At 36.0% G+C, this 26,251-nt stretch overlaps 2 protein-coding genes across 2 annotated transcripts in view; one reads left to right on the forward strand and one right to left on the reverse strand.

The window, feature by feature from the left end:
- Positions 1–14,428, forward strand: part of INTS6 (integrator complex subunit 6) — a 42,511-nt gene extending 28,083 nt beyond the window's left edge. Inside the window, exons 7-18 of the mRNA XM_084294013.1 lie at positions 751–905; positions 3,618–3,770; positions 3,902–4,034; positions 4,503–4,597; positions 4,884–4,994; positions 6,583–6,798; positions 6,907–7,033; positions 8,260–8,402; positions 8,917–9,151; positions 9,895–10,266; positions 10,716–10,809; positions 13,872–14,428. Of these exons, the coding sequence (XP_084150139.1) occupies positions 751–905; positions 3,618–3,770; positions 3,902–4,034; positions 4,503–4,597; positions 4,884–4,994; positions 6,583–6,798; positions 6,907–7,033; positions 8,260–8,402; positions 8,917–9,151; positions 9,895–10,266; positions 10,716–10,809; positions 13,872–13,965 (1,928 nt within the window). The 3' untranslated portion in view covers positions 13,966–14,428. The remainder of the gene's footprint in view (positions 1–750; positions 906–3,617; positions 3,771–3,901; positions 4,035–4,502; positions 4,598–4,883; positions 4,995–6,582; positions 6,799–6,906; positions 7,034–8,259; positions 8,403–8,916; positions 9,152–9,894; positions 10,267–10,715; positions 10,810–13,871) is intronic.
- A 1,310-nt stretch (positions 14,429–15,738) lies between these two features.
- SERPINE3 (serpin family E member 3) overlaps positions 15,739–26,251 on the reverse strand; it is a gene marked incomplete at both ends in the record, with an annotated part of 30,861 nt that continues 20,348 nt past the window's right edge. The window contains 5 exons of the mRNA XM_084284297.1: positions 15,739–15,779; positions 17,777–17,860; positions 19,717–19,803; positions 21,390–21,490; positions 22,396–22,594. Coding sequence (XP_084140423.1) covers positions 15,739–15,779; positions 17,777–17,860; positions 19,717–19,803; positions 21,390–21,490; positions 22,396–22,594 — 512 coding nt within the window. The remainder of the gene's footprint in view (positions 15,780–17,776; positions 17,861–19,716; positions 19,804–21,389; positions 21,491–22,395; positions 22,595–26,251) is intronic.

Consider the following 26,251-nt stretch of genomic DNA (forward strand, 5'->3'; position numbering starts at 1 on the left):
AAACTAGCAATTTAAAAGACATCGCTACAAAAAGGTTCCACCATGTTTGTAATTTCTTTCAAAATACTGGCAATATAGCTATTAGACACTATAAAACCTCTACATTTGGTAGTGTTACTGAGGTAGTCTTAAATGCAGTTATTCTCTTCAAGTATATAAAAATGAGTTCATGGGTTTTAAGCAGTAGTTTGCTACCACCTAGAAATGCAAATAGTTTGATGTTGAAAATACTGTGTTTTTATGCTTATCTCTTCGCTTAACATAGTAAAGTGCACACTAAGATTTAAAATAGCAATTATGATTTTGTATCCTTAACTTTTCATTCTAAATGAAAACCTAGGACCCTTTTAGGATGTTTCTGGGAGAAACATGTTTTTGTGAGACTTTGTAATCCTGCTTTGCAGTAAGAAGTTAGTTCGGCTGTCTTAGCTGTGTGCGTTAAATACTGTCTATAAGCATGGAGATTTGAAGGTTATCTGGGAATAACAATGGGAGAAAGACATTATTATGAAGGACTTGAGATATTTGGTTCTCAATTCTGATAGTGTAGACATCTGGTGCTTATTTGGTTTCTCATCGTTTCTATCTTTTTGCAGAAATGCTTGTTAACAGTTATCACATTTGTAGAAATAATATTAACTAAAGTAAAAGCTTCCCTGGGATTGTAGTTCTTGAACTCTTCACAGAAGTTGCTTAATGCTTTTTGAGCTTTAACACTATCTTGACTTATAAAGCCTTTTTCTTTTGTAGATGGACAGGTGGAAATAGCTAGGCCCTTTGGACCCCAACCTTGGCACAGCTGTCACAAACTTATTTATGTCAGACCAAACCCTAAAACTGGGGTTCCTATAGGTCATTGGCCTGTTCCTGAATCCTTCTGGCCAGATCAAAATTCTCCAACGCTGGTAAGTACTGAAGTTAGATGAAGTAAAAGGTTTGTGCATGCGCAAATATTCCAAGAGTTCCTATTTAATTACTTTAAAAAAAGTCTTGAGAGATATACTCCATTGGGGGCACCATAAAAGCTGTGTGAACTAAGACAATGTCACTGTGAGCAGTTATTTGTTCATAAGTAATCTGAGATAACATGGTGTTCAGTTTGAAGCATAAAGAAACTGGTTGTATATCACGTAGCTTTTCTGTTTGAACTCTTAACATATAAAACCAGAAATAAGGTGGCATTTTGATAATGGACGACAAAATTTTATTACCTGACAGTATTAACAGAACATAGTATGATCTTCCAAGTTCTGAATTGTTGTGATAGTTCTATATGCACAGCATCAATTGAATGCAACTTCATCTACTGTTGTTTGGTAGGACTATACTTTTAACTAATCCCAAGTAGAGAAACTTGGTTTTTCCTAAAATACTGCCTGTAGAATTATTGTCATTGCTCTTTTTTCATGAGAGTATGCTGATGCCTTCTGTTGGATATGAAAGCTAATCTCTAGTATAAAGTATTTTTGTATTTTCTGCTTATCTTTGAAAATCATTAAAGTGGAATTGTTCCCTGCCTATCATGATTTTTCACTTATTTGATCTGAAAGTAGTTTGACTAGCAAACTCATTGAGCTTTTCTTGAGCTGTATATCCCTCGAAAAAATGAGTCTTTTGAAATACAGGTTGTTCCAGAGTGATACAAGTGTAAAAGTCATGTTTACATATATACATAAGTCATGTTTATAGACTTGGGTATTGCTGGCATCTATAGCCACATTCAGTGAAAGATACAGATGCTGTTCTTAACTACAAATCAAACTATTGTGTGAATAAAAGTAAATCTCCTATAGTCATTTAAAAAGCAAAAAGCCATTGTCTGTTGGGTATTGAAAAGCTGCTTTGTAGGAGAACTACCCTGTGTATTTCTTGTAGTTATCAATGGTGTATCTGCATCATTTCACTGTGTAGAGTCTTTAGAATTTGTCTGCTGCTGTTCGTCTTGAGATTACTAGAACAGATCTTACCAAGTGAAGAGTTACAGCTCTAAATCCACTGAAAAGTTGATGTTAAAAAGTTGCAAATTGTAACTCACCTAAACTGTGAAAGATAAGAAAATATTTGCCTCACTTGTAGCAAGTATAGTTCTCATAACTGCACAACCACTGAATTACTGCACATGCAGATAAATTTCTGTTAATGTCAATTGGAATTTCACAAACTTCATTACGTAATGTGGGGGAGTTACATTTGCTGATAGTTCCAAGACTTGTATTTTTGTCTTTACTGAAAATATAGTGTTAAAACTTAGCCAAGAGTTACAACATCGACTTAACAATTTGTGGTTATTTTTCTTTTTGTCCCCTGCTCCACAGTGGAGTTATCAAAAACAGTCCTACCTTAACAACTGTTCCGTATAATGTAGATAGTACTATCAAGGCTTTCTTAAATGTGTGTGAAAGTCTGCTAATAATTCTATTGGTACACCATTTAAATGGCTGCTCCCACTGCTGGGGTTAAAAAAATTTAAAAAAAAAATCTGCTGTCCAGACAAAACTTGTTGGACTTCTGAAGTCTTAGCATTCAACTTCTCTTGCAGCCTTCTTATTCCTAGTATAACTGCTTCATGGCTTGGTCAGAAACTCCACCACAACTATTTATTGGAGGCATCTTCTTTGAAGAGAATTGCAGTTCCTTCAGTTGGTTGGGCCTCCTGTTTTGTGTGCACTTGGACAGTACACCTTCCTCAGAGTGGAGACACTCAAGGCAAGAGCAGCTCTGTGGGCAGATAATGTTGTGTGGCTTATCCTAAAAGGAAGAGGCTAGAGCTTGTAGGTTTGTAGAAAAATTACCTTCAAGGTGAGGTGGTAGGAAGGTTCAAGAAACCCCAGTTCCCTAGCTCATCTTATGTATTAGTTGCTTTCTTGTAATGAGACTAAGTGGAAGGAGGCTTCCCAATTGGGCTTAAAGGAGGTTAAAGGTAAGTATTAAAAGCTTAAGTTTCTCTTCTGAAAACCCTTCAAGAGTAGGCATATAGTTCCAATTTTCCTAATTTAAAACAGGCTCTTTTGCTTTAAGCAAAAGAAACTTCAAATATTATCAGTTTATACTTAAACTATATTTTCATCAATCACAGCCTCTTCCCTGTGATTGATAAATTTAAATTGAACTGGAATAGGTTTTCACTGTTGCAGTTGAAATGTGAGTTCTTGTAAAACTTGTTTTCATATTATATAAATTGTTCTCAATCAGGTTTAAAATTTTGAATGTAAATTTTTTCTGGGAAATGTAATGTTAAAGGAAGTCAGCAAATGAGAAATTGCAATGCTCGCTTCTACAGTGAATAAAAGCGGGCATGCCCCAGGGTAACATTGAAGATTATTTTTGTCCACACAAGGATTTATTTCCATTTGTAAAGTTTGTGTAGATGCAGTAAATATTACTGTTTTTGACTTCCTAAAACGACTATGTATTTAGAAAATTAACTTCCATCAGTTTTTAAGACAGTGCTGACGCCATAAATTGAGCTTTTAGGGCTTATTAACAATAAGTATGAATACTGTATTGAATAGGCTCCTTAAATGCCTGTTTTCAAAGAATCTGTATTACCTTAGTTATAGTAGGATTAAATTTTAGTTGTTGTGCAGACTCATTAACAGCAGAATGTTTATATTTAGCCACCCCGCACATCTCATCCTGTGGTGAAATTCTCCTGCACTGACTGTGAACCAATGGTCATTGACAAACTGCCTTTTGATAAATACGAGTTAGAGCCTTCACCACTGACCCAGTTTATCCTGGAAAGGAAATCTCCTCAGACCTGCTGGCAGGCAAGTAGAATATACGCTTAAATGAATTTATCTATAGAAAGATGTTTTTCATAAACTTTTTCTAGAATCAAAATACGATGCAAAATTTAAACACAATATTTTGGATTTACATATAATGTGCTTTATTGCAGGTATATGTGAGCAATAGTGCAAAATACAGTGAACTTGGTCATCCTTTTGGTTACTTGAAAGCTAGTACAGCGCTGAATTGTGTGAATTTATTTGTGATGCCTTACAATTATCCAGTCCTCCTTCCACTGCTAGGTAAATACCAATTCATGAAATCCTTAAGTAGTAGAGAACTGAAAAATTGATCTGATCCAAACAGATTACTCCAAATGACAGTATTAGTCACATACCTATAGAAATCTAGAATGTTGAACAATGTATTATATTAACTCATTTCACTAGTAAATAGTTCAGTGATACTGAATTGCATCCAGAGTATAAGAAGAATGTAATCGTCATTCTTTCAGATATGTTGTAGTCTTCTTCCTTTTACTGTTTCAGTAGCTATTTTCCCCAGTCTGTCTCATTATCAATTCAGTTTGATAAGATAATTTGTCAAGTTCCATCTTTTGGCTGCAATTTTAATCTCTTGTTCATATTTAATTGCATATATGTTAAAACAGTGTATTCAAGAGTTGAGGAATTAACATTCTCTTGAGCATTTCTCCTGTTAGAAAAACATGTATAGACATTTCATTTTGTCTCTATTTCTATAACCATCAGATGACTTGTTTAAAGTGCACAAGGCAAAGCCAACGTTAAAATGGCTGCAGTCATTTGAAAGCTATTTGAAGACAATGCCTCCTTATTATCTTGGGGTAAGATGACTTACTGTGTTTGTGTTTCTATTTTATTATGCAGCTATAGTTATCTTTCCGCTTATGGGTGTTTTCTTCCTATTTCAAGTAGAATGTATATTCATTTGAGAGAATGGCTAATTTTTTTACGTGCAGTGATGCTTATAAGCAAAACCCTGCCATGAAAAGCTTTTATTTTCTGTCTTTAAGGACTTCAGGTTCTGTATGAAATGGATATAGTTAGTTGAAATATGTATATAACTTCTGTAAAGTTAAATATGACTCTACAATATATTCCATGTTTCAGCCTTTGAAGAAAGCTGTGAGAATGATGGGAGCACCAAACCTTATAGCTGACAATGTGGAATATGGACTTAGTTACAGTGTCATTTCATATCTCAAAAAGTTGAGTCAGCAGGTAATGTTGAAGCAAAAGAGCAGTAAAAACTTGTAATATCAGGATAATCTTAAAATATTCAAGTTCAATGGCTTTGAAGGAAAAAAGCAGAAAGATCAAGTTAATGCGTTCCCTAAGCAACTAGCAAAATATTTTGGTTTTGTAAATTGAAGGAAAGCATTTAAACAGACTTTTATAGACTGGACTATAAAGATAGGTATGGAGGTACAAATTATTTTTTATATTTAAGGAACATTTTTACATGTATAGTTAGTATTATACTTTTGTCCAAAAGAAAACATGTTGTCTTACCTTAGGTTGTAAAGCTGTTCTAGCATTCTTCTGAAAATAGGGTTTTATATTAGGTGCATCTGAATCAGTGTCCTGTGAAATGGGAAGCGTTCAGTAAATATAAAGTAAACTGACAGAATTCAGAATATCAAATAGGACAGAGAGAAGTGGCAAGTGACCTTTTGAAAATTATAAAGCTGTTGACTATACAGAATAGTGCTGGTGGTCCCCTGCACCAGCTAAAGCATTTCAGTCTTGCTACCTCCACTTTTAATTTGTTGAAATGTGCACGTTAAGCTTTCTTGTTCAAGAATAAAAGAATGCAATAGGCTTGAAACTGTAAGAAATAGTAGTGCAAGTACTTCTAATCCAGCTAACAAGTATTTATGGAAACACTTTCTTAAAACATTGATATGAAGTGTTATTTGAAGGAGGATGCAAGCTTCTTGAAGTCTAGAGTAAAGTCTAGAGTATATTTTAGGAAATCATGGTCACATTGCTTAGTATTTTTGCTAAGTGGGCTAATCTCTCAACTTAGCCTTTTTACATTTCTAAAGTTCAGTGATGTACACTGCAAATTGCTCTTAAAGCTTTTCTAACTTCTGAAAAAATTCTGCCAGTAGAGACAGAAGTATTCTTAAATACATATTCGGATTTTAAGTAATCTATACATTTGTGAAAATGAAAAAGCATTGGCAGATGTATTACCAAATTACTTCTAGTTCTTTGTTCAGTTGTATTCTGCCAAAGAGTTGGCATTTATGAACATGTTTAATTTTGGTACAAATCTAATGTAATATTGGGGGTCAGGTCTGTCTAGTCAAACAGGATTGGGCATTACGTATTTCATTTCTTACTTATTATGACTATCTGTATTGAGCGTTTAGGAAGTTGATACCATTGTATGACAGATCACAACTATAGTTGTGGGAGAATTGGTCTTTTGAGAGTTAGTGTTCAGCTCTTATAGCAGAGAGAAGTTTGAGTGCAGATAGATTTGCTGAGAGTTGCTAGTCAAATTATGGCTTTCTGTGAAAATAAAAGCATTGCATGCATATTGGTGCTTAGATACCATAATGGGCAGCAGAGGAGAAATATGCAGAAGAACTAGGCACAAACTGTTCACTATATTTGAAATTGTAGTAAACATTAAGTGGTTTTGTATTAAGCACTCCTTAAGCACTCATCCTGGTTATGGTCGTCATAGTGTATTAGCACATTGTTGAATCTTCTAGGTAGGAATTTAAAATGAATAAGTCTGACTAATCCTTTTAAGAGCATATTGTCAATTTTATTTATTTATTTATTTCAAATTAAGGCCAAAATAGAGTCCGATAGAGTCATTGGCTCTGTAGGCAAAAAGGTAGCGCAAGAGACTGGAATTAAGGTCAGAAGCAGATCACACAACCTGTCTATGGCACATAGGAACGATTTTCAACATCTGCTACAGGGGATTACTGGGGAAATTCCTCATAGACCTCTAGACCTCAATATGAAGGAGTATGCTGGGTTCCAAATAGCTTTGCTGAATAAGGTAAGCACCACTGTGTGTAATGTTGTTATTTTCAATATACTACCATTGAAATGCTAGATATTGTTTCATACATTGTATTAATTGAAACTTTATTTGCTGAAACCGCAGGATTTGAAACCTCAGACTTTTAGAAATGCTTATGACATACCTAGAAGAAATCTTTTGGATCAGTTAACACGAATGAGATCTAATTTACTGAAGAGTACTCGGAAGCTCCTCAAAGGACAAGATGAAGGTTAGATAACTTTTTTTTGCCTACCTGTGATATCGCTTGTACTAAAAAATGAAAACTGTAAAAAAAAAAAAAATCAGTTCTTAAAAACTTAGTAGGTGTCTGTTGCCATAATCTCCTTTTTTTCCTTAAATAACTTAATGGAAGAAAAATAGTTAAGGATAGAGAAGGTAAATTCACTGGTCTGTCCTTTAGTCTATCCAGAGGAGACCTGGTCATTTGCTTAGGATTCTTAGTTGTTTTTTCCCCAACCTTCATGATAAATCCAAACAAACTCAGGACAGTTCTGAACATTATGATCTTTCCCCATACAATAAGAGTGCATTGTGAACAGTGGAAAGGCAAGCCGGCTTACTGGGTGCTACCAGTGTGATTCTTTTGCCCTTTAGGCCAACAGTGAATAGTTCAGTAGTACAACTTATTCCTTACCCACCTTGTTCCTTACTCTAGTCATACTTACTTCTTACTCCTTTCTCTTTCTGCCGTGTCTTCAGGTGCTACTTTATGGTATCTAACATAGATGATGAAAAAAGTGGAGAAAATGGGAAGGGCAGTGCAAGTGAAAGTGTATGTTATGTTTTCATACATAACTAATATTGTTTGAAAAGCGAAGTTGCTGTTTGGGGTTAAACCACATCAAAAATGTTATTTTTTTTCTGCTGTTTCTGGTAGCATATATTCTACTTGACTAAAGGCTTGGCAGCTTTAAATCCATCAGAATTGTTCATGTCCTATGGATTTTAAAATCTTATCAATTCCAGTGGTCAAAAATCAGTGCTTCTTCAAGGTTAAGCTAGTTTCAACAATTAAATTTTGATTAGCTAAATTCAGGTAGTTGTATTTCAAATCTATATGCTTGGCATTACTACTTTGCATTAATGTAGTTTTTCTTTGTAGTAATGTTTTAGATAAAATTTATTGCAATTGCTTTTTTACCCATCTACCTCGTTGAAAAGCTATGGGACACTGGAAAGCTAAAATCCATGCATGACAACTATTTCTATTTCCATGTCATGATGGAACTCAAGACACATACTGATTCGTTTAAGCAAGCTTTCTACACTCAAAACTTGATGCTGTAAATACCAGTTAGGTGAGAATAATGGTGAGTTTTGCACATCTATTTTGTTAATTTGATAAAAGACTGAAAATTGGAGTTAAGTGGATATAGGCTAAATTCTTGTAAAGTGGGCAGTATTGTATATTAATAAATGTTTCTGTTGAAACAGATCAAGTTCACAGTGTACCTATAGCACAAATGGGAAACTACCAGGAGTATCTAAAACAGATACCCTCTCCGCTCCGAGAACTTGATCCTGATCAACCACGAAGGCTCCATACATTTGGCAATCCATTCAAATTGGACAAAAAGGTGACTTTTCTATAATGCTGCTCTTAAATTGTGTTGTTGTGTTTGTCTGCTGATTTGGCCATTCAAAGAACGTGCATAGGAAAAGTGCTTCCAAGTATATGGAAAGGCACTATCCATAAGAAAGTTCCTCAGATGTTTTTCCATCAACATTACTGTATGGAGGACGGTCTTTATTAGAAACCAGCATTGTGCCTTCAAGCTGTTGTATAAATGAAGTATCTTGCAGAGCATGGCCTTTCCCTCTCATCCAAATCTGTCTTGGACTTCACTAAATCATGAATATAATTTAAATATTTTCCCTTAAATATTTATTTTTTTCATTCTGCAATTATGAGAAGTTTGACAGCCCTCTTACGTTTTTCCTCCTGTTATTTTGGTTGACACTTAAGTCAATACACGATGGCATGTTGTTCATTGCCATATACATGGTAAACATCGTTATAACATCAAAGCTTTCACTATGTTTTATATTATGTGTTTCCGGTTTAAAGTTTATTCTACCCATTCAATACAGGGAATGATGATAGATGAAGCAGATGAATTTGTATCAGGACCTCAGAATAAACATAAAAGACCCGGAGAACCAAATATGCAAGGGATTCCAAAAAGACGTCGGTGTATGTCACCCCTGCTCAGAGGTCGACCACAAACTCCTCCAGTTGTGAATAACCACATTGGAGGAAAGGGGCCACCGATACCAACTGCACAAGCACAGCCTGACCTTGTTAAACCCATTCCTATTCACAAAAGTAAGTGAATCTTTGTTTTTAGAGAGTTCAGTTTTTATTTATGCAAAAAAAGCTTGTTTATGTGAGAGTACCATTGGCTGATTTCCCAAATACGGCAATTTTTGAAAATGAAGTGTTTAAGTGTGCACCAGGGACTAATTACAAAGAGTTAATGTAGCCCTTCAAACAGAAGTCTCTCTCATAGGAACTTTCCAGTATAAACAGTGAATTTCCTGAATTAAGTGAGGAGACAGTGTAAACAGTAGAATGTTCTTCCTTTTCCTGGGAATTTGGATGCTTTGAAAGTATCACTGCATGAAGCCACTTTGAATTTCACTGCATTGAGGTGAATTCAATTTCTTTAGTGTGGAGTTGAGGTGCTGTGCAACAGTCCTGCTCACTATTCAGCACTACAGTAAATTTGTCAGTTCACTTTTAATGGGAAAAGAGAAACATGTCATAAGTACATTTTACTTTTTTTTTTCTTTTTGATAGTACATGTAGTGATTTCCTTTCTCATGTGAAGAGTATACTTGTGATCTAAGCCATTAATTACCAGGAGATAAACTGATGTGCTTACTGGTATAACCCACAAACATTTTCGTATGTCTGGCATGTATGGTAGACTATAGCATATATGGTAGACTATACAAGCTGGAGCATAGCTTTCCAAGAATTTAATCAATATTCAATAGACTCACTGACCTCTATCAGATCATAAGGAATAAAAAATTTGCAAGTGTAATCTGTTGTGTTTTTTTTAGTGTCAGAAACTAATAATGAGATTGCAATGGATGATGCGGTGGAGAATCATGTTATTGACCCACTTTCATCGGACGTTTTCCCAAATACCATGGATTCAGAGTTCTCAATGTCCTCTTCTCCATTCAATTCATTGGATCGACCAGCAGCTCATGCAGAGGATGTAGGCCACGAACATTTAGGGAATAACTTGAACGTTGATGGATTTTTGGAGAATCATGAGGAATTGGATAGTAAAGAACAAAGTACTGAGGAAAACTTGCCAATGTCTTCACCCAGTAAAGGGAAAAAAGCAGTGCACTGCAGGAGTTCCACAGAGATTAACATAGAGTTAAGAGCACAAATTATGAAAGAAATCCGAAAACCAGGAAGGAGTAAGTATACCAAATATCTTAATCAGATGATTGACCTGAGAGCTAGACAAAGAATTAATATTAGATCACTATTTAGAAAAATACTAAATCACAAGACAAATTTAAAGATTTGTTTTTAAAACATTGATTAAAAACTGCATGGATGAGTGATTAAAACATTGCTGTATCTTTCTATATCAGTGTTTATGGAAATCATGGTTTTTATGTTGTTGGTATTAAAATTAGCACATTAGTGCTCTAGTAATATCCTGAACTCCCAATATCCTGCATTTGCTAATATTAATATTGATAAAGCAGTACATTGTTATGAGACTGGTTGTTAGGTGATATATCCTAAAAGGTTATGAAAGCTGAACGAAATATGTTGCGTTTTGCTCACATGAAGGGAAATGTTGCAACAGGTATCTGCCTGGTATCTCTTAAACTGTTTTTGCTCTTATTTTTTCAAGAGTATGAAAGAATCTTCTTTTTACTGAAACATGTACAAGGAAGCTTACAAACCCGTCTGATATTTTTGCAAAATGTTATTAAAGAAGCTTCAAGGTAGGTAACTGAATTGTATTAATCCTGTAAAATGACACCATCGTGTACTGCTATTCATAGCTGCTTGACAACCATGCAATTGTTTGAAACTTCCCACACAGAGCTTTGCATTGCAAGTAATCTCCTAGAGGGGGGGGAAAAACACAAATAGGTAAGCTTCCTGATGTGTTTTTTTGCTCAAGCTCACCTTTTTGCCTCACATCACATCTTAAGTTTTAGCTTAGCTTTAACTGCTAAGGTGCACAATGGTAATTAAAAAAATCAGTCAACTTCCAGAGCTCAGGTATGGGTGTACTGCTAATTTGAAGAACTGGAGGTACTGCATTTTACTGAGAACTAAGCTTTCAGAAACAGTTTAAATTCATTATTCTGCTTCAACTCAAAATCCTGTTCTAAAAATAGTTTTTGAGATTCAGGTTTGCTCCGTAAACATGTTTGCTCTTCAGATTTATTTCCTTCTGAAATAAGTCCTATTTCCACAGCGGCAGACAGAGGTAGGGTTTGCTGGGGTTTTAAAATGTTGTTAATCCAGTGACACTTGTTCTTACATCATCTTCAGACTATTTGCCTAGCCTACTACGTGACTACTCAGAAAGGAAAAGAGAAATGTAATGCTGACTGGAACCAGGACTGTTAGATTTAAAAGAAATTCCAACATCTTTTCAACTGTAAATATAACTTTAAGGTTTACTTCGGTGAATAGTTGATTTTGTTTTTTTGTTGAAGTCAGCTTTTTTCCTATGGCATTATTGATCAAAATTCATTATGAAATAAAAGTGATTTTAGCATAAAACCATGCTGCGAGGTAAAGGTACGCTGACCATAGGACATGGTTCATATGGCTCCTCTAGCCTTCTACTGCCAGCATAGTTGGTCAGATAGGTCGTGCTCTCCCTGTAGCAACAATTGTTATTATCATGCTTTTGCTTGATCTGTCTTTATCACCTGTCAAAGTTGTTCCTTAGCCTGTAGATTGTACATACTTCCTCACTATCTCAGCAAATCCATATAATATTATTGCTCCTGTAATCTTTGGCAGTCATTAGTGGGTTTGGAGTATTTGTGCCCCTGAATGTGGCTCTTGAGATCTGTAATTCTTACTTCTGTTGCACTGCTTCTGTATTCTAGTTAACTTGAGCTGACTTTTTCCCTACAAGGCTTGGCAGTAGTTGAATGTTGCTGTTAGATGCACCAGAACTAAATCCTATCTGTCAACATAGCCAACAGTTTTTTGTATATGCTGATGGAAAAAGTTGGCTAGAGAGGTCTTGAATATTTCTGGAGTTGGCATAGCAAGCCATTTATGGCCCTACCAGAAAGAAGTTTTTCACTTTCTGCTAAATAAAAACATAGAATCGTAAAACAGCCTAGGTTCAAAAGGACCTTGAAAAATAGTTCCAACCTTTTGTGAGAAAAGGGAGCCTAGGTAAGACTATCTAGCACCTTGCCCAATAGTCTAGCACAAGCTGACAGGAAAACGTGAATGAAAATTCTTCAAATTGACAATTCTCAGTATCAGAAATTCAATTCCCTTTTATTTATTCTACAAACTGAGAGCTTTGAACTGTTAATTACATAACAAAGCATAAAGTGTGTACCTAGGCAAAATGCTAAGAAATACCAACTTGTAATAAAAGCACTAGAAGGAATTAATACAAACAGTTTTGAAATAATAACCTTAGTGCTCAATAACTACAATTACCCTAGGAAGTTTTACTAGGAATACTGATTTTCTTAGCAGGTTGGACAGTTAAATAAGTAAGAGTCAATGTTTAATTGTATTAATCAGTGTCATTTGATATGATGAAAAGTTCTTTTGCCTTGAAAACTTGTTCCTGTGGTGTTCAGCATTTGGGTAAGAAGCTTGTGAGATGTACTGTGGGACTTGACATAGTTACTACTGTTGGCACAGGGTTTTGATGTATTGTGATAGCAGTTAATATATTTTTCCTACCTTCCATTAGGCTTTAATTTTCTAAGAAATGTATCCTGCTTCAAATGTACTTAACGGTATTCTGAAAAGTAACATTACTCACAGAATATAAGCATGCTGAATTTTCACTAAGATGTATTATAGTAAAACACCTCGTTATTAGCTTAAATCATTTGGCTTCTATTAGAGCAAATGAAAAGGAGTAGATACTTATTTTCTGGGCTGGTACTTTTCAAGAAGCAGGGATCAGGTATGAAAAGAGTGGTGAAGAATGGAGGGGAATCAGTACTTGGTGTGGGATTTATTTGGAGTTACTGGGACTTATAAGTGAGCCATGAGCATGGACTGGGGGGCCTGACTGGGATCATAGTCCTATAAGACCATAGGACTGAACTCTTGAGTACAGTTTGGAAAAGTGCTGAGTTGAGATAGTGTGTGATCTTTGCATTGCTGCTTGTCACAGAGTATGTGTACAGCTGCCAAAGTGTCAGTCAGAATTACTTCTCAGATGCAGAAACGTTGCAGGGGTTAGGGTTCTCTGGAAACAGCGATGGACAGTAATGCTGCAGTGGGTTCAAGCCCAAAATGGTCTGCTGTCCATATTTCTGTAGTCAATAAGGAATAGAAGTGCAGAGATTCCAGGTATGGAGTAAATCTGTATTCTCTTTAGTTTCTTAAACTTCATTTGTATTTTCTTGATACCTGCTCTGCAGTGTATAATGGCTATTTCTCCACCAGTACCAAAATCACTTGGCTTTTGTGAAGGTGTGCAAATAATCCCTAAAAGCTGTTGCTAGCTTTAGGGTTGTAGTTTTGGGATATATTTTATTTCTGTACTTGAGAAGTTTACTGATGGAAATAGTGACCACTTCAGAATTTCTCCTGGCTTTCCGAAGGCTGAGTGATGTTCAACAACATGCTAGAATAGACTCGAGTAACCCTAGTTTTATATTCTCTCACTAAATTGAAAGCAAGTTAGTAGCTTAACAGAACTTGAGGAGACAGCAATATATGTAATGTCATCATGCACTGTACCTAAAATAATTAAGATTCCAGGGTCCAGTAAAAGTTTGGGAACAATGTTTTGTTTACTACCATGTGTATTCATTATGCTTTGTTTTAAATGCAGGTTTAAAAAACGAATGTTGATAGAACAGCTAGAGAGTTTCCTGGAAGAAATCCATCGCAGATCCAATCAGGTCAACCATATCAACAGCAGCTAAGGAACTGCACACAAGAGAAAGCCACAGCAGGGCACTGCTGTCCTTACTTGCATTCATTTTTGACATGCACTCTTATCTCAAGTTCTGTATCGGAAAGAATGAGAAGCTGCTCTATAAAATGATGAGAAAAGTATCCATCATCTTTTTTCTTCATTTCTGTTATTTTTGTAATGTGAAAAATATCACGAAAACATTTTTATTTAAATGGAGAACTCCTTGCTTGTCATGGACTTGTCACTTTCCCTCAGGTTCTATTTTCTTAATCCAACCTTCAAAATTATCACCTCTTAAGGTTGAACTTTGCCAAAAAGTTGCTTTGTAATTTTCAGAAAAAAAAAAGCACATACATAAAACAAGGTAATGTTTTGTATATACAGTTATTTTGGATATATTATTGTAAGTTGTATAAATGTATTTTGAAAAATATTTAAGAAAAGCACTTTTGTTATTCCATCAATAAAAGCTCTATTTTAATCTTTGTGTAGGACTGAGTACATTTTCTACTTGGAATGGTTCCTTCTGCCTTCCTTTCACAGTGCCTTATTGTCGGTGTGATACTGAACGATGAGCAGTTTTGTATCATTGGATATTCTGTTCTTAATCAGAACATAATCAGAATGAAAGAAAAGCAAAAGAGTCACGACTATGGTAGGATGATGATCTTAGTGTTGTGTACTTCGTGCTTTACTGTTTAGTGAATAGAGTGACAAACTTACGTACTGTATGTGCATTGACATCAATGACAATTTTATGAAGATACAGGGTAGAAAACAGAGGTCAGTAGCCATGAGGAATTCTGCACACTTCTGTGTCAGAAGCTTTTGTGTGTTTACAAATGGAAGCAGTCCAACAATCTTGGACATAAGTTAGGACTAATAAAGTATTCATTAATGTCTTTCATCTTTGCTAACTTCTGGAAAGCTTTGACTCAATGGGAGCAGCATTTTTCTGAAGAGTTGGTTTGTGATCTTCACCTAAAATCTTTATGGGTAGGGGTTTCTGATGCATCGTGTAATCAGTTGATGACTTGTACTAAAACACTATATCTTAGCTTTTAATAGGGTGCTGAAAAAGCTATTTTTCAATATATCGTTAGCTTCATTTTGTGTTCTTCAGGAATGTGTTCTATGGTGTGTTCGTTTAAAAAGAAAAAGATGGTGAAAGTAGGTATTACTACCTTTTTGGTAGTAATATTTTTTTATTACTGATTCAGTGGTATATCTACTTCCTACCTGCCCTTCTGTCAGTTTTGGAACAACTTCTCAACTTTTCACAGCTTTTTGCTGCTTGCTTGCTTCCTATCTCAGCTAGAATATAGCGAAGTCTGGGACTAGACTGAACTTCAGTTTTGTTCTCAAGACCTCAGGAAAGAGAAATAAAGCTGTGCTTGAAAACCTGGCCTTCCTGGGGGATACTTTCAGACAGCTTGATCTGTTCGGTATCAAGGTTGACTTCAGTCAGCTACCTGCTAGCATGATGAAGTTGATCAGAAGCTGTGGCTCAGATTATTAAACGTTTAGGTGGCAAAATCTGTTCAGCTTTTCCTCAAATTTGTACATGCCTACAATCTTTGCAGTTGTGGTGCTAATGATTCCTAGACAGCTGCTTCCTGTAGTGTGTATGAAGTAATCAGGTGGCAAACTTGATCTTTTTCTTGCATGTGTTGTTGTCTTAAACACTTTTGTTAAATACATGCATAACGTAGCCTTTAATTTCATTGAAGGAAGGTTCACCATAGAATGAACAGAAGACAGTGTAATTGACTAGCATTTATTATGAAGGGTTTGTAATTCTTCCTATAAAGAGTACTGAACCTGTAAATGAAAAAAATATTGAAATTTCAGTGTTTGGGACCACGTTTTCAAAAAACATACTACAGTTTAAATGCAATCAAGTACAGATTAATCATGGAAAAAGCAGATTTCTAATCATTTGTTGCAATTGCATGTTCAATTGTTCCATACATAAGTTGTATGCTTGCCTTTTTAATAGAGCAATAGAATAATTTAAAAATTTCAATGCTAAAAACAAAGGCCTTTCTAAATAGTAACCTAGAAATGTGCCCAAACCAGAAACTTGCCCAAAGCATTGACTATAGAATCACCTTTGAACAGAAAAGTAGAACCCTTTCCCATTTTCCCCTTAGAAAAACTTCATTCACTAAGTCTAAACAAAACACCTGAATGTTCTCAATTTTCTTTTTTTTCATTAAAAAGCTTAAACTACATAAATGCACTTCTGATTTTGAACTGATTGGAGGGTACGTAGTGTTTCAAGTAAGAATCCTGTTACAATCTGATTTGCTTCTTATACAATTTATCATATAATGTAAACTGAGCAAATTTATTCCCCCTAATCGCTGTTTGCTCTGTCTGCAGCTCAGGTTTCATAGATCAGATTTCCTTTTTTAGTGCCTGTTCTTAATTCCATATGTGCTAGAAAATGTTTATTCACTATTATGGTAATGATTGTCAAAGCATTTTTAAATTGGTGTGCTTTAGACTTTAATAATCATATTTTGGTTTTTAAAAAGCTTTTAAGGCTGTTAATTGCACATGTATTCACACTCTAAGGGAACATCATTGGTTTCTTATAAGCAGGTAGGGAAAATGATTCCCTTCAGTTTTTTGGCAGGCCCCAAGCAGTGTGTTACTGGGCCCTAAGAATGGTTGTGTGTTCCCTGAAAATCTGAACAGGAGTGACCGACCTGAATTATAAGAGAAATGTGGTGGTTTAAAGGATTTTGTAGGAAGAGACCTAAGGTGCAAATTTCCTGCATGGAAAGGAAGGGTAAGGGTTGTTGGAGTTGGCTTGAGAGTGCAGAGGAGCAAAGACGTGCTAAAGGTGTGTAAAAATTATTTGTTACTGTCAACTGGCCTTATGGTGTTCTCCTTTGGCAGAGAATCTGGAGTAGTTTATATAACTCAACAGTTGAAAGGAGAGAGTCTGACACAGAAGCCAAAAGAGCACTGTGATGCTTCAGGTTTTCAGGTATATTCTGCACTTTTTGTTTGTTTGGGGGAAGTGTGTTAGTGAGAAAGCTGCCATCTGCAGAAGAAAATGCATTTTGTTGGCAATTATTTGTAAAAGTGAATATACAAGTTCAGTTTTTTTGCAGGGCTGAGGTCTCAGTTTCCAAATTACTTACAATAAATATCTATGGCTTTTGATAACTTGAGTGTTTCATGAGGATGTGAAGCAGTGAGGGGTCTAATCTCTTTAAGGTGTTGATATTTATGATATGAGGGAAGTTTGCTTCTGTGTATTCTGAGCTGTAGCTGGGTAAAAGGTTGTTAGTCTGCAGAACTTCTGAGTTTCTATAGCCTTTCAAACTGAGGAAGGAATTAAAACAGGGAATTTCAGGCCCTGAAAGCCTGGTGTCTACAATCACAAGTCTATTTTGCTTTGTGCTGTGTAGGCATGAGCAAGTTTCGTTTACAGGGAGGATCTAAATTTTAACTTGATATACTGATCCAGCCAATTTATGATTTGAGTTGCCCTGTGGAGGTCTGTCTCCTGTGCTGGGGCATTCAAGATCTTCAGTAAGATATTTCTGGTGTCTATAATAGTTGTGGAAAGGCTATTTAGGCTCTTATAAATGGAAGAAGGGAATTTGAGTTCTGTACTTTGACTACCATTTTTAAAACAAATAAAACTATTATTTGTGTATATTTGAAAATCTAAACCCGCTATTTTCATGGTTATTAACATTTCCTAGGCTGAAGAATGTTGCTTTATGTACAACAAACTTTTAAGTGATTTCAGTGCTACTTGTGAATGATCCTGCTACTGCATTAGACAGCATACATACCTGTATTAGCTTGTCTCAGGAAAAATGTAAAAGGTCTGTCTGCTTTGAAAACAGGAGTTCGAGATCTTTTTAGTAATACCATTGCTGTAATGCAATGAAGAAAACGTTAGTAAAATGTCTGTTTTCATTCCATCTTCTGTGCAGTGCCCTCAAAACTCATGGTACCAAACACCAGAGCTTGAACTGCTGCTGTAAGGATAAAACAATGATTTTAGCCAGCAGTGAAATCGGTCTAGGTGAATGAATAAGTGTTGAGAGATTACAGGCAGATGATGCATGTGTACTTTGTTGCTGAAATGAGTCAGTCTGGCTCTGGATTTCAAAGGTAACAAAATCTTTGTTGTTCTTACAGCCCTAACTCTGCTGAAGTCATACCATGCCATTACACAACCCCTTAGCTCTGCTGTTCCAGTCAAAAGATAAGGCACGAATATATTCTTCTAAATTGCTGTTCTTCTCAATGGGGAAGAGCAGAGAAGTAGCATGCCATCCTGGAATTTGTCAGAGCTCTCAACAAAACCTGAGCATCCTTGATCTCAAACTGCTGCATGACATAACTTTCTCTCTGAGTGTGGGTTAATGAGAGTAAATAAATTGTCCCTAAAAAGTATGATGGCTCAGAAAGCTGTTATTGAAATAAGCTGTTTTTAATGAATTCTGCCTTGTATCTATCTCGTATTAAGACTATATTGTCCAAAGAAAAAAAAAAAACAAAGAAAAAAAAAATTAAATTAATGAGTGATTAAAACAGAATCCAATTGAAAAATTCAAGTAGGACTCAATAAAATAAGTCTGGCGCTGTTTCAGTGCTTCTAAGAAAAGCTACCTTAGTTTTCGAGTCACTGTGGCTAGCAGCAGAGATTTTATAGTAAACAAACATAATTAGACTTTTTTAAACCAGTTTCTTAGCTTGGTTTGACTGGAATCAATGGAGGTGCTGGCATTGATTTCAGTGGAGCTAGGAAAGGTCTGATGTTGTCTGACTGCAACAATCTTTGGTATGTGATTGGAGCCACCTAAAAGCTTTCCTTTTGTATAGGGGTTGCTGGCAAAAAATGACTAAAAATATGAATGCACTGTTTAAGATGAAAATTGCCATGAGATTTAAAATTCTACAGCTCTACAGTAGGATTAGGTTAGTTATGACAAGTGGTTGTGATACGTATGTGTATATATGATGTGTATTACTCAAAGTTGCTGCTGTGGGTATAATACCCACAAATCTTGGCCTCTTCTGGATTGGAGCATCTCTGGAGCATCTGAGGCTTCCATAAAGGAGATGAAAATGCAGGGTGTTTTAATAAAGCTCATGTGGTTTAAAAAATTGCACAACTCAGTAATTTTATGCAATGGAGGACTTGTGAAAACATCATTCAGCTTACTAAGGTAATTTGTTAACTCCGTTGTCCAGTCCCTGCTGCGTGTGTGGAAATTATCTGTTATGAGAAACTACTGCATGCAAATTGTCATGGTTTTAAGTGCTTAAGTAACAAGCTTGGAGTTATTTTCACAAAGAAGAAACTTTTGCATCATGAACTTCAATGCTCACCAAAAAAGGCAATATTCAGAAAACAAACCTTGTAACAGGAGTTTCAGGAGTTACGGATAAAATGATAGTAACCCTCTTGTTTTGTTTTCATGATCTGACCAACAGAGAGCTGGGTTTATTTCGTTAAACTGGATTTTCCCTGGGCTGGCAAAGCTGGTTTTCACTTGATCATTTGCATGCTTAATTGAACATCAGACACGGAAAGGGAAGAGTTTTAAGAGCTCTAATGAGCAATCACAAAGGTAAAATGAAAATGTGTTAGATACAAACGTTTGCATTTAGACTAGGCATACTTCTAAATGCTGGCATGCTGCTTTAAAGGAAAGAGTAGCTGTTGTTTTTATAGTGATAAGCTTCAGGAGTGATAATTATATCTATATATGTGATTTACCTGTAGCTCCTGATGCCTTTGTACCATCTTCTGTTACTTCAATCTTTGCTTTGTGAATGGCTTCTGAAATGTAAAGACCAGCTTGCTCTGGGGGAAAAAAAAAACAAAACAAAAAAACAACAACAACAAAAAAAACAAACAAAAAAAAAAAAAAAAACACCAAGTCAATATTAGCAGTGGCTTCTTGAACCTCACTTTGAACATTTTAATTTTTTATTATTTTAGAATGCTTTTACCTTTTTTTTTTTAATATTTCCTACAGGATATAAGAAATGCATAACAGATACTTTATCTGGGCAATTACTTTGAAACTAAACTACCCTGCAGGTTAGCTAGGCCAAAGGATTCCAGTCCTTTGGTGTTTAGCTGGAGCAGCACTGCCTGCATCAGGATCTGATCCTGCTTTGCAAATACTGATGTGTGCCTGGCCTCTGCTGGTTTCCTTTTTTTTTTTTTTTTTTTTTTTTTAATAAATTAAACATAGCTACTATTACTAGTTGAACTTTGAAGCCCTTCTTGTGACTTCTAAAATGTTATTAAGATTGCACTGCTTATGAAATACCTAACACTTACTAGAAGGAATATAATTTTAGACAATGTTTAACTTTCGGGGAACTTACTGCAATAACATGGAGTATGTGCTATCAACATGTGAACTGCTGCTGAATACCATATGTCATGTTATCAGCTTTTCTTCTACTGTCATTTCTTTTCCATGGTTCCTTTATCACATCAAATTCAGCAGGACAGCACAGTATGCATCTCCCTCTCAATTACTTTCTCTGTATCTGGCTTCCATGTTAGAAGATCCTCAATTCTAAGTTTGATTCAGTGTTTTCATAGATGTGTCTTTATAGATGGATGAATATAGACAGCCTGAACATCTAAATTAGCTCTATATTAAGGACTTCTTAGCTCAGCATGTAGCTGAAATCATGGGACTGCGTGGCTTTTGGGTCAGCGTTCTCCAAGTGCAGGCAAATCAGAGAAAAGGTTAAAACTCTCGTTTGTCTTGAATCTCTGTCTGAGCATGTCCTCTGTCACAGGCTCAAGCCACAGAAAAGCATCACTTTGAGGCAATATAGGAACATCTTTAGAGTGAGATAACACATGCAGGTGGTATCAGGTTACTTCAGCCTAGGGAGGACAGCATGTCTCAGATCTCCGTTGCTATGGAGGAAGGCAGGGCATGAGCAGAAATGCACAAATTCGACTGCCTCTGATTACAGGGACTTTCCAGGTGACTTAAGTCACTGTGAATACCCCTTTCTCCCTCATTTTTACCTTAATTTACCTGTTCTTTCATCTTTATGAATATTTTCCTACCACGTGGACAATGGGTGAACTAAATGTAGGACCTGATAGGAATGGTTTGTTTGAGAGGTCTCCCTAGTTGTTGTGGCTGAAAGCAGGGTTACTCGGTGAAAGTAGAAAAAGGAAAACCCCAAACCAACCCTGTCCCTATCAGATTCCTCTTTTCTACAAAGCAACAGCTCAAAATGGAGTTATCAATAATAAATTAGACTGGCTGAATGTGATTTGTGTTTTGGAGTTTGTAGAGAAGGAAGCACAATCAGTCCAGCGGGCCCAGGTCTACTGAATCATTCAAATACGATCTGAGAGTCTACAACCATTGTGTCAATGACCACTTTATATTCAGTCAAGCCTCTTACCTGAAACACCTTTAAAATTAGCAGTGATGGGATCAAATGCATCTCGAATTCCCAAGGCAGAAAAAACTGTCTTTAGGTCAAAAAGGCTTTGAATACTGAACCTGGAATTAAGATGATAGATCTTATTTAAATGCAGCATTCATAGTTTCATAGAGCTAAAAGGTGGAACAGATACAATTTATTTCAAGCCTTTGCATTTCAGCCATCTATTTCAGTATGATCTCAATGCCTTTCGTCTGATTAAGCATATTTTCCAGAAAAGCAACTCATCTTCACTTGAAGACATTAACAGGAAGAATCCCTTGCCTCCACCTCATGCAATCAGCCTGCTGCTCATTCTTCTTGACACATGAACTTTGCGTTTTCCTGTATGTGATTTTATTAATGCCCTACTTAGCTGTAGCAAAAGGGCTCTTTGAAACATTACCAAAAATTAGCTTGGAGGAAAGGGGTATTAATGTACAGATTGTTTTTTCAGTGCTTTGTTAATGTGGGGAATGTATTGTAAGGAATGTGTAATGAGGCCCTTCCATGCTGATGGATACAATAGGTGCAGCTACAACAGGCTTGCTTGTGCTAGATTCCTCTTGCTACATGATTTCATTTGAGTATCTGATAGAAAGTACTAACAGGGATATGTGCATTTGGTAGCAGCAATTAATGACTAATGTTCAAAACGTATGGCTGAAAGTTGCTTTGTGCACAGAAAAATGGGTATGAGTTGAAGTGGGGACGTTAGTTGGTCAGTGTTTTTTTGTAGTATGGAGTAAGTTGTAAAAAATATGCTACTATTGTTTTTTCTAAATAGTACAGAACATATTGAAAAACTTTGGTATTCTCAGCTCACCTCTTCATGGCTTATTAAAGGGATAGAGCTTTTCTGATTGTGAAGAAGAGATCTCAAAGTATCACATTTAGTTCTGTCTTGGAGGTTACTCATGCCAGCACTAACACTCATAATTGTGACAACTGGAGTAGTGAAGCCATTTTTGAGGAATAAAATTACCTAGGTAGAAAAACATCCATCTTCATCCTCTTTAAGCTGCTGGTCCAGAGTGTTATGGTTTTGGCAGAAAGGTGAGACTCAATCTGGGACAAAGGTGTTCTTCTGTGACTGGGAAGCACTATGAACATGCTGAGTTTCTCCCCTAGGTAGGGTAACTCAACCACACTGAAAGGCTCCAGAGTTGCCGTCTGGAATTGGCCTGTAGGTGGGCAAATACAGATCTCATTTCACCATTGAAGTAGGAAAAAATAAAATAACTCTGGAGAAGTTTTCAAAACATTACCAAGGCAATGACAGTAATGTGATGGTGACTGTTTCCGCAATGCGTGCTCTTTCAGTAAGTGTACTGTTCTCTCCGTGATTTCCATCTATAATACCTTTCACTAAAAATTCATTGCTGAAAGAATTTATGAAAAAAGAGTATACTATTTAATTAACTGAAACTTACTTTGCCTTATGTTTCTATCTTTACTACCATTAAAAAAAATATATATATATTTTTTTCTAATTTCAGGAGACAAATAGCTACATTAAATGATAAAGTAGTTAGGGTTATACTTATGCACCAAATTTATTAGTTTCGAAAATCTAGGCCTAGAAACTATGAAAATCAAATGAAGGTTTTAGAAAAATAGTGTCAAAAGTAATAGCTGCTTGGCTTCCAACCTTGCGATTAGTTATTCAACATCTTGTAAAAAACATCTTAAAGTACCATTTTAATTCTATATTTTGCTGAACAATTAATATGGACATTCCTAGAGAGCTCTGTTAAACAACAGAACAAACCCAATTATCACAATTTTCCTCATTTTTTCATCTGTTGATCCAATAAACATCATTCCAGGAACATTCAGCAATAGTGTGCAAGGAGTTAAATACAAGTTACAAGTAAGTGACTTATAATTGCCATTGCCGCAGGCTATCCGCAATAATCTCTCTTTTCACCAAACTGTAGTAGTTTTATCTTTAAGGTTAGATATTCATGCTTTTTGAGTCAGCAGCTATAAAATAAAAAACAAAACATGGCTAGCTAATGCTCATCATACCTAAATATTTTCTCAGAAATACACAGCTACAGAAAGTCTCAAATATTTCATGTACAATGCTTGTTAGTTTTGCAATTCTATGTTAGATAGCATTCATTAAATGTTGGTTATTCTGCTAGATTAAGTTTTAGACTCTTAGATTAACCCTCACACCATGCAGCGCAGTGAGGGAATTGCACTCATAAAACCAATTCCCAGCACATGGATTCTTTTGCTCTAAAAAGACCTTGTTTGCAAGCAGACAACATTTACATTTGTTGTGCACTGGCCAGGAGTGGTTTAATTCGTGGGCATGCTGACACTTTGAAGCTTGTGTCTCAATTTGTGTTGTCCACTGACCTGGCTTGTTAATTAAAAAGAAAACCAAAGACTTGAGATAACTGAGTCAGGATGTTTCATCTTCCTTACTTGAGCTGGTTTTGAGCATCCCATAAGGACTATATATACACATGCTAAATCAGTATTCAAACACAGTCAACAAATCACTTAGGGGAAAAAAAAAAAAAACAAACGAACAAACACTAAAACCAACACAAAATAGCTGCAGCATTTAAAAACCATGTGTAAATAGTACTTTGACACTTACTCAGAGCAGTGTTAATTGTCCCCAGGCTGATCTGTTCTGCATGGTCACGTTAAAAGGATAAACAATGTTGTAAATGCTAGAGCAACACAGGCCACAACTAACTCTGCATTTTGAGTACTGACAGTATACAGCTGCAGTCATTTAATAATGAAGGAAAGTTATCTCATGTCTCTAATTTGTTACAATAAGCCTGTCTTTTTTTTTTTTTTTTTTTATTAATTTCAAACTGATTTGTCAGAGATGTTTGTAGCATTTCTAGGGACAAGGACTGAATTGTCCCTACCAAATCTGAAAATCAGTAAAATTTCAGTGATCTGTCTCATTTCTACTTTCCTCGAAAGTCTCTCCAGCTAAAGAAAGCTCACGCATTTCAGACTGGATGAAGAGGTAACCCCAGTATTTTGGTAACTTCCCTTTTTTATGGAAATATTATGGATGAGCAGGATGGACTTCTATTTAGACAAATGGTCAGACGAGAACAACTGATTTTACACCAAGTTTGCAGAGGCCTCTGAGCACATTTATGCTCAGGTAATGTAGGTCAGCTGCTGAATTTCTGATCACTGGTCTTTACCCAAGTTCTCCATTTATATGAGCCTGCATTCAGTCATTTCAGATGTCTCATTTCTTTGTCTCACCCTACTAACTGTTCAGATAAAAGGTCTGTTCCTGAGCTGATAGTCCCAAGAAACCCATTTGTTTAACCAGATAACTTGTGAAGGAACAAAGGATGATGCTCCTCCAGATTTCAGGGGTAGCAAAGATCCTGCAGTGAGCTAGGGATACAGAGTCACCCAGGGCTGAACAACTGTGAGCTGATGTAGTAGTTTACACTACTCAACAATGAGGATGAGAAGGCAGTGGGTTTTGGAAAAGGAAACTTGGCACTCCTTGGTAAAGTCAATTAACCTCTGAAAAAGTCAGAATGCACAAGAGGGATGGGAGCTCTCCAAGTCAGAAGTGTGAACATGCTCAGGAGTGGGTGGTCCCAGCAGGAGGAGGAAGTGTGGCTGACACACCATGGACTTTCTGAAAGAGGAAATACCACAAAGACATAGCAGTATGGGAAAGCTTTCCAAGACTAGAAAAAATGATTCCTTTGCCAGGTTAACTATGGTTCAGAGATAAAGAGGTATAGAAACGATATCTGGCTAACTGCCTGCTTGATGTGACTGTGGACCAGAAAAGGAAAATGTTTTAACCGTATAAAAAAACAATAAGAGAAAAATGAAGGATGAATGGTGTTTCTGAACGCTGAAATCAATTTTTTTTTTTTTTTTTAGATTCCTTTCCAATTTTTTACTGGAAGCAATGGGAAAGAATTAGTTTGATGATATATAATCGGATAATGATGGAAATGAGGAAAGAACAAGAGGAATTACAGTACCAGAAATGGAAATGAGGCTTAACCTACTTCAGAGAGACAAATCTGGGGCCTGCATAATTACCACCTCAGAATTCAAAGGCAACTTGGATGTGAAATCGCAAATGTGTTAGCAAAGATTTTCAATAAACCTGTAAATTCAGAGGTTGTGTCTCTAGACAGTAGTCTAGAAAACAAGAGTGTATTTATAAAGAAAAAGAAAGTTGTCTGGGAAATTTTGGGTCTTCACTTGAAAAGTTTTGAGTATACCCTGGAGAAATGAATAGTCAAGTCATAGAGGGAAATAGAAAGTGAGATAAACTGCAAATCAGGTAGACCCTAGCAAACAAATCTATAATCTTTTTGACTGGATAATTGGCTTGATAAAAAAGCATAGATCCAGCTGTCTAGTTTTAGGTGAAACATTGGACACGGTTTCTCTATGGTGCTGTTTACAGGTAGAAATGATGTCAGTTAGAGCCAGAACTGGAAGGTAGCAATCAACTGCTCGAAGGGGTTCCTGTGTTGAAAAGAAGTTACCAGTGGCTTTCCAAAGTGTTGCCAATGATCAAGATTTTCATCAAAGTTGAACAGTGAGGTTACTTTTATCACTGGGGTGGTGGAAATCCAATAATGTCTCAGAAACTCACAAAAAAGGGCATGTATTTATTGAGATTTCCCTCCCCTTGATTTACCCAGGACTCAACTGAAAAAAAAATAATGGATGGATGAGTGGAAAATGACAAAACAGGTGGGGTACAGCCTGAGTAACACCCAATGAACTAAGCAAGGCATTTTAGCAAAGGCATATAAACACTAAGAGTGGAGTATTGAGCATGTGTATGACTCAATAAAATTATA

Source organism: Netta rufina (assembly GCF_964035555.1).
Source record: "Netta rufina genome assembly, chromosome: 1".
Lineage (NCBI taxonomy): Eukaryota > Metazoa > Chordata > Aves > Anseriformes > Anatidae > Netta > Netta rufina.